At 42.5% G+C, this 7,799-nt stretch overlaps 1 protein-coding gene across 1 annotated transcript; it reads left to right on the top strand.

Annotated features, from left to right (window-relative positions):
- The first annotated feature begins 1,004 nt into the window (after positions 1-1,004).
- LOC6502221 (uncharacterized protein CG3556) lies at positions 1,005-6,980 on the top strand. The gene is made up of 6 exons (XM_001965971.4): positions 1,005-1,436; positions 2,518-3,911; positions 3,968-4,163; positions 4,227-4,304; positions 4,366-4,448; positions 4,880-6,980. The coding sequence occupies exons 2-6, from the start codon at positions 2,531-2,533 to the stop codon at positions 4,939-4,941; spliced, it is 1,800 nt and encodes a 599-aa protein (XP_001966007.1). The 5' UTR covers positions 1,005-1,436; positions 2,518-2,530; the 3' UTR covers positions 4,942-6,980.
- The last annotated feature ends 819 nt before the right edge of the window (positions 6,981-7,799 follow it).

Raw genomic sequence — 7,799 nt, 5'->3', positions numbered from 1 at the left:
GAGGGGGAAGCAGGGACAGGGCGGCGTCCATTTGGCGGTCGGACGGTCTCGGCGGCATTTTGATTGTCGGCTTTTGCGGCCAACACAGAACTATATCGAATTACATATCCAGCTAGCTCATTGACTGACTGACTGACTGACTGACTGACTGACTGGGGATCGGACAACCCACACACACAAATAATATATATATATATCACCCTCATTTTGGCCTCACTTTGGCCTCAGAGACAGCGTCAAGGACAGGAGAGGGAAATAGAAACAGCACACAACTCCACAAGTTGCAGTTAATAAAAAAAATAAATAAAATATATAAATAATATTAAATAAAAGGTCTAACAAATGAGCCATAAAACCATATATTAACGTAAATATTTATCATTATATTTATTTTTTAAAAATAAAATAGATATAATATAATAAGGCATAATTAAAACTAACACAGTTTATTTTAAATTTAAAACAAAATCCTTACAAACTTTTGCTGCTACAATCTTTATTATTTTACAAAGTTCAAAAAACAAAATATATTACTCTTAATATTAAATATATAATAAATATATATAAATAGTTTATCACATTTAATAATATTAAAACAATATTTAAATATTAAAAAGCTAAGAAATCTCCAAAAAGGCGCACAAATTCAAAAGAGAAAGGACAAACGACCCTGTCTTTGAAGAGAAAGCACAAATAGCGCCCTCAATCGGTAGGTAGCAGTACTAAAAGATGTCCTGGCTGCGAAAGAGTCCTGGAATGAAACCAACAACAATGTTTCAAACCATAAATACGCCTAAAACGCTACCATTGAAAAGGACAAGAAAAGTGCTGCAAAATGTTTCAAAAAATTAAAACTCAAACATAATTAGCTATTTATTAGATAATTTTGAAGTTAATAAAATAATTAAAAAGATAATCCTGTGAAATCTGCAGGACCTGCAGAAAACGAGTGCTGGAAAACGCTTAGCCGGAAAGGGTATTGAGAAACGCCAAAAAACAGAGTTGGTAAATGCCGCGGGGGCCAAAAAAAGCTAAAAGGTTCGCCCCAACGGAAATCGCAGAAACGCAGGACGCGAGCCAAAAAGGACACAAAAATTAGACGGAATAAAAAATAATTATAAAAACAGTGTCCCCGCCCTGTCCGCTAATTTGATTAAACGAAAAAAATTTACGAAAAGTCCGGAAAACTTTAATTCCCGTTTGTTTGTGCCCAAAAATTTTGTTGTTTTTTTTTGTTGGGAAGAACAAAGGATATTCCCCCTCGTCCCCGACCCCCGCCTTTTAGCCCCCGGAAACGGAAATATCACAAAACACCTCGCCAGGACATTTATATACAAGCATATATAGAGTCGAAGTAAAAAGAAAAAAGTCGGATAGCTATATTCGGAATATATAGCTTACGTCTCCGATTCGTAGTGGGATATCCTTTTCGCCCTGTGAGTTGTGTTGTTATTGTATTATTATTATGTAAGCCTGTGTTTCTTTTTTTTTTTGTGTGATTTTGTGCCCCGCAATGAACTCTGTATTGTCAAAGGCAATTGAACGTCGTTGTCGTCCTCGTCGTCCTGCCGTCCTGCCGCCCTACCCCCCCGTCCCGTCTTCTTTGCAGCCCCCCCTATATCCTTGCAGCACTTGAGCTACCCTTCTGGTATCCTTATGCCACCCTTCACCAACACAAACGAACCCAAAAAAAGGACTTTGTCTACGGGGCCGTGTTGTTGCTGTTGCATTTATTTGATTTGATGACTAAGTGCCAGGTCCTGGGAGGTGGCATCTGGCAGGTAGCAGGTGGCATGAGGCATGTAACAGTGGGCAGAGGGGGAGGGCGGGAGCCAAGGGTCAGGGGCCAAGCTTATCGATCGCCGCACAGGCAATTCTCGATAAGTTGCATGACGTGAGCTGCAAAATTCAGTTCAAGGCAACGCCTCTGTCGTCTTGTCTCCTTTCAATTTTCTCTTGTTCGCCTGCCTCCCTTGCCTTCTCCTGCCTCCTCCTCCCACCCCCTGGCCACCCTTACCTTTTCGTCCTTTATTATCCTGCGACAAAGCAATTCAATTAAATTAAAGCCGATCTCATCTCGCAATTTAATTATGAAAGCTATTTTGTGAATTAATTGAGTTTTTTGTTGAAGGTTAGGGGTTCATCTTGTTTACTTTTTGTTTTAATTATTTTTTAAGTAATTATTTTGTAAATAAAGAAGAATTTTTGTTGTTTATGGCTTGAAATTGTTTAATTATTTGTTTTATTTAAGTATCTTTTAAAAATGTAAACATTTTTGTTTTAATTTCAAGAAAGTTTCCTACTTTTTATAAGACTCCAAGCATCCTTTTTAATTTTTATTAAAAAACAAACTTTATAAATATTATTTTAGCTAAATAATAGTATTACTTTCTTTAAAAAATATAGTCAATATGAATCCCTTTCTTATGAAATCTCTCTAAAAGTAGTACCTCCATTTTTGTAACCTTTTTTTTAATTGTATAAATTTCATAATAATCCCAATTATATCCCTTTTAGAATCCTGGCCAAGATGTTGTCGCTGCTGCTGCCCGTGCTCCTCTGCCTCGTGAGGAACGGAGGCGCCATGGCCAACTCCAGCTACACGGCCTCGGAGAATGTGACGTTGGCGGCGCTGCCAGCCTCGGCGTTCAACGCATCGGCGGCGTCGGTGGCGGCTCCGTTTCCCGTTAGCTTCAGCACAGCTGCCTCGGCGCCGACAGCCTCCGACCTGGAGAACCTTACTCTGAGCAGCAACAACGATGCCAGCGACGAGGTGGCCAGCAGCAGCAACTCCAACGCGAACAACAGTGTCAGCATCAGCAACTTCAACCTGAGCAGCAGCTACAACATGAGCTACAACAGCAACATGCAACAACCAACCAGCAGCAGCAGCGGCAGTCTCTCAACAACAGCCACATCTGCCGGGGCGGAGGAGTCTGCCGGCGGAGTCCAGGGTATCCTGGCCACGGCCACAGCGCCCAACGGAACCCATGAGCCGCAGATCATAGGACCTGCCCCGCCCACCAAGGGGGAACAGGAGGCGATACTCCGGGCTCTGGACTGGCTGAAGGAGAAACGCGCCTCGGACTACGGCTGGGGCAATGACACCCATGTGGTGATCCTGGCCAAGGAGCTGTCCGGCGGCAGGGACCCCAACGACAGTGTCGACGGGCATGTGCAGATCATCCAGGAGCTGGAGGACACGCTGTCCGTGAAGGAGATGGAGATCGAGATACTGGCCATGCTAGATCGCCACCACACGCTGCCGAAGCCCCTGGACCTGGACAAGCTGGCGCGGTATGTCCTGGCATTGGGTTCGCTGTGCAAGGATCCGAAGCACTTTCATGGCCACGACCTGGTGGCCACTCTGCAGCATCACGAGCCGGCCCAGGACCTGGAGTTCGCCCTCACCACGCTCTCCGCCTGCAGCTCGGCGGCCCACGTCCGGAAGCGTCAGATCCGACGGCTGCTGGACATCGCCAGCGGCGTGACGGACCAGAGTGTGGACGCCATTGCCATGGTGATCCTGGCCCTGAGGTGCATCGTCACCGACCACCGCCATCGGCACCTGCAGCACTTTGTTCGCCGGCCGGCCCGGGGACTGGCCAGTCTGCAGGATCAGCGCGGCAGCTTCGGCTCCCTGCGCAGCACCGCCCTGGCCATGCAGGCTCTGCAGGATCTGGAGTACGACCCAGCAGGCCACTGGAATCGGACGGCCGCCTCCCGTTACATCCTGAGTCGCCAGCGGGCGGACGGGGGCTGGAGCGAGGAGCCGCTTCAGGATGGCCAGGAGCCGGACATCGGGGTGGGCCTCACGGCGGACATTATCCTGGCCCTCGGCTGGAAGGGATTGGGCGCCGTGCGTGCCCTGCAGTGCGACCATGTGATACGCGAAAGCAGCGACCCCACAGGTGAGCTTTAAGTCCTTGAGTGTCCTTTCCAGACTATAACCTCCATCTTCCCGCAGAGAATGGCGAACCAAAGTTGGCCTTGCCCTTCGGCCTGACCTTCTCCGCCGAGGAGTCGGATGGGAAGAACATCTCCTACACGTACACCTTGTGGGTGGGCTCCAACGTCACCGAGGCCTTCTCCCTCTCGCTGGTCTCGCCCAAGAACACCAGCTTCTTCAAGGCCATGACCCAGGCGGCCGAAATGGATCCCAGGTGAGGTCCTTTCGAAGGATTATTATATATTTTCATTCATATATCCTTTCTATTCCATTTCAGATTCATTTTCGAGGCTCGTGAATGGCCGAATGGACACTACGTGCACACCCTATACGGCAAGAAGGAGGAGCCGCGAGGGTTTGTATTACCTTCTCATGTCCTTTAGTATCCTTGAGATAATATATCTTTTTAAATTCAGGTATCATTACTGGCTACTCTATCGGCTTCCGGAGCTGCCCGATCCCAACAATACGCCTGGGAATCAGCTTATTGCGCCTGTTGGTAAGTTTTTAGAAGTTTATTAATTAATTAATTATACATTTATTAATTATCTATAATTTTTTTAAATAGTAATAATTATTTAAATATTTTACAAAGTTGGTTACTTCTTTCTATTCCTCCTTTAAAAAGTGCTACCCATTTTTGATTAGTTTTGTCAAGTGCTGCCAAGTTTTGTCGATTTTTTAATCTTTCTAAAGCTTAAAATAACACAAGTCCTATATAGATCCCACCCGAAAGATCCTTTTTACAATCCCTACCATTTTCTTTTTTGTATTTTGGTTTCTTTAAGTAGATCTTAACTTCCTTTTCCTCCTTTAAAAAGTGCTACCAAGTACCGTCTAGTTCTTTCAAGTGCTGCCAAGTCTTGTTAATTTTTGAAATTAGACATATCCTTTCTAGAGATCCCAATTAAAACCCTCACCTCTTTCCAGGTGTGGACGAACTAATGGTCGAGGATGGCGAGCACTATCTGTACTGGTACAAGAAGCTCTAAGCACGCGGCCTTAGACGGAGCTGCAGTTGAACCCGCTAAGCAAAGTCGATAAACACCCAGGGCTATAGGACCACTATATATTATTAAATAAAGATATATATATTTGGACATATAGCCATGACACCCACAGACACAGACACAGACACACAAACAAAGCACACCGGCACAACAAACACACACACACACACACAAAAGCACACACTTGCACATGAATGCCTGAGGGTTTACGGGTGTTCATGTGTGCGTATGTGATGGTCACTTTCTATATAAAATATATAGACATCTAGATATATATATATATTGCATATATATGTAACTGCATAATAATGGCGTAATCAAAAAAAAAAACAAAAAAGAAAGAAAGTCACTCAGAAGAACACACACACACACAGATAAGGGGTCAAAAACCCACACAAAAAAAACTGATCTCGATTAGGAGGAGCACCTCAGGCCATTACTTATGCATAACGATAACGATAACGATAGCGATAACGATAACGATAACAAAACGAAATGAGAAACAAAAACACAGAAAAACACTTTAAAAAAAAAAGAGACAACAACAAGAACAGGCATCGAACGGTTAACCGTTACACGTAACGGTACCAATCCGTCCGTTTTAGGCTCTCCCCCCGTTTTGCTCCGCACTCAGTGCTTCGCTTGCAGCTAACGGTTATCGATTATCGATTAATCGGCCATCGCCATAAAACGGCAAAGTTGTGCGATAAGTTTTCGTTGCTCAGTTGAACACCAAGAAACCCCAATAAGAAGATGAATAAAACCCAAAAATGCTTTATATATATAAATATATGTTAACCAGATGAGGGGAGTATAGACGATGAAGAAGGTTAGATTAGAGGAGGAGATGATACTAAAGATGAAACGGAGAAAGCCAAGAAAGTAACGGCCATCGAGCTAGTCCAAGCGAAGCATGTTATACCAAACACCGTACGTAACAATAAGTGATTGAAAATCATCCTTAGACATACACACCATACCGCATAAATCAATATATACATAATTAATACATGCATATACATTAAAAACGAAACAAAAACTATGAAAACCAAAAAAAATAACTAGTTTTATATGAAGTTAAGCAAAGCAGAAGGCCGTGGCATATTATATAACGATTATACAGGATAACGAGACGAGGAGATAACGATACTACCCCAGGACACTACTAGATATATATATATACAAAAGCTCTATGCCTCTCATATTTATTCAACTCCCCCCACTAAATACCATACATACATAATACGAGATATACAATCCAAAACTATCGGAGGTCTGACGACCTCTGACCCCTATCTACATACCACATATACAACAATGCTATCTATATTCCATATGAGAATACTATTCATCCAAAACTATTAGTCATCTGACAACGATCATGCCCTCTCACCTATTTCTTCACTTATCACTCGGAACCGCCGCTATCGGGAACTTTCAAGCCGTTGATCTTAAAAACAATCGATTATCGAATTATCGATATCGAAAGCCTAGCCTAACCTTAACCTACAAACTACTAAACTACTAAACTTGAATCAAAGCAATGAGATTTTTAAGTGCAGCAGCTGCGAATCCAAAACTAAACTAAACATTTACTAACCTAGCGATCTAAAACTAAATCGTTTATATGATAAGCATGAAATTGAGCTTTTTAATTGTGCAGAACCCCAAAAAAACCAAAAAATGAAAATTTAGTACACCTTAAAATCACACAAAAACACCTCTAACACCCACACAATGACACCAAAAACAGTGAAAAATCAGCGTAGGATTTGAGGAATGTGTTATGTATGTTCTACCCAACTGTATGTCCCTTCTACATCCTTTCTCCTTTAATTCTCCAAATGTCCACAAAACTTTCAGGCAACAGTAGAGTGAAGAGCCAGAAATATGCAATAAATATAGAAAAAGGGACACTATGCCACACTTTACTGTTGCCGACTTCTAATATTCTGTTTGGTGAGTGGAGAAAGTAAGAACAACAAGCGTGAATAAACATCAAAATAATTGAGAACTAAAAACTACGTTTTTTAATTAAGGAGGCTTGAAAATCATTAACAAAATAGGGGAAACTTTATACAAGTTTCATAAATTCCTTTCATCCTTTCATAGCCCTCACTTTGGCCTCTTCCGATGTGCATATCTCTGCCAATTCTCATCCGATCTGGAAATAGTGTACAGTTTTGTAATCAGGGAACTAAGTAGCTCCTTTCCTCATTCAAAACATTGCTTAAATATGGTTTTTCAATTTTTCGATTTTTCCCCAAGGGGTTCCCCTATAAAATGCTGCGTTTTCGCAGTATCCCCCACTTTGGCCCCTTCCGATGTGCATATCTCTGCCAATTCTCATCCGATCTGGAAATAGTGTACAGTTTTGTAATCAGGGAACTAAGTAGCTCCTTTCCTCATTCAAAACATTGCTTAAATATGGTTTTTCAAATTTTCGATTTTTTCCCAAGGGGTTCCCCTATAAAATGCTGCGTTTTCGCAGTATCCCCCACTTTGGCCCCTTCCGATGTGCATATCTCTGCCAACTCTCATTCGATCTGGAAATGGAGTACAGTTCTGTAATCAGGGAACTAAGTAGCTCCTTTCCTTATTCAAAACATTGCTTAAATATGGTTTTTCAATTTTTCGATTTTTTCCCAAGGGGTTCCCCTATAAAATGCTGCGTTTTCGCAGTATCCCCCACTTTGGCCCCTTCCGATGTGCATATCTCTGCCAACTCTCATTCGATCTGGAAATAGTATACAGTTCTGCAATCAGGGAACTAAGTAGCTCCTTTTCTCATTCAAACCATTGCTTAAATATGGTTTTTCAATTTTTCGATTTTTTCCCAA

The sequence above is a fragment of the Drosophila ananassae genome, chromosome XL (assembly GCF_017639315.1).
Source record: "Drosophila ananassae strain 14024-0371.13 chromosome XL, ASM1763931v2, whole genome shotgun sequence".
NCBI classification, from domain to species: Eukaryota; Metazoa; Arthropoda; class Insecta; order Diptera; family Drosophilidae; genus Drosophila; species Drosophila ananassae.
This window is presented reverse-complemented; position numbering and strand designations above follow the sequence as displayed.

Coding starts and splice junctions, on each gene's coding strand:
- LOC6502221 (XM_001965971.4), top strand. CDS start 2,531: ATGTTGTCGCTGCTGCTGCCCGTGCTCCTCTGCCTCGTGAGGAACGGA. Junction 3,912..3,967: donor CGAAAGCAGCGACCCCACAG/GTGAGCTTTAAG, acceptor ATCTTCCCGCAG/AGAATGGCGAACCAAAGTTG. Junction 4,449..4,879: donor TCAGCTTATTGCGCCTGTTG/GTAAGTTTTTAG, acceptor ACCTCTTTCCAG/GTGTGGACGAACTAATGGTC.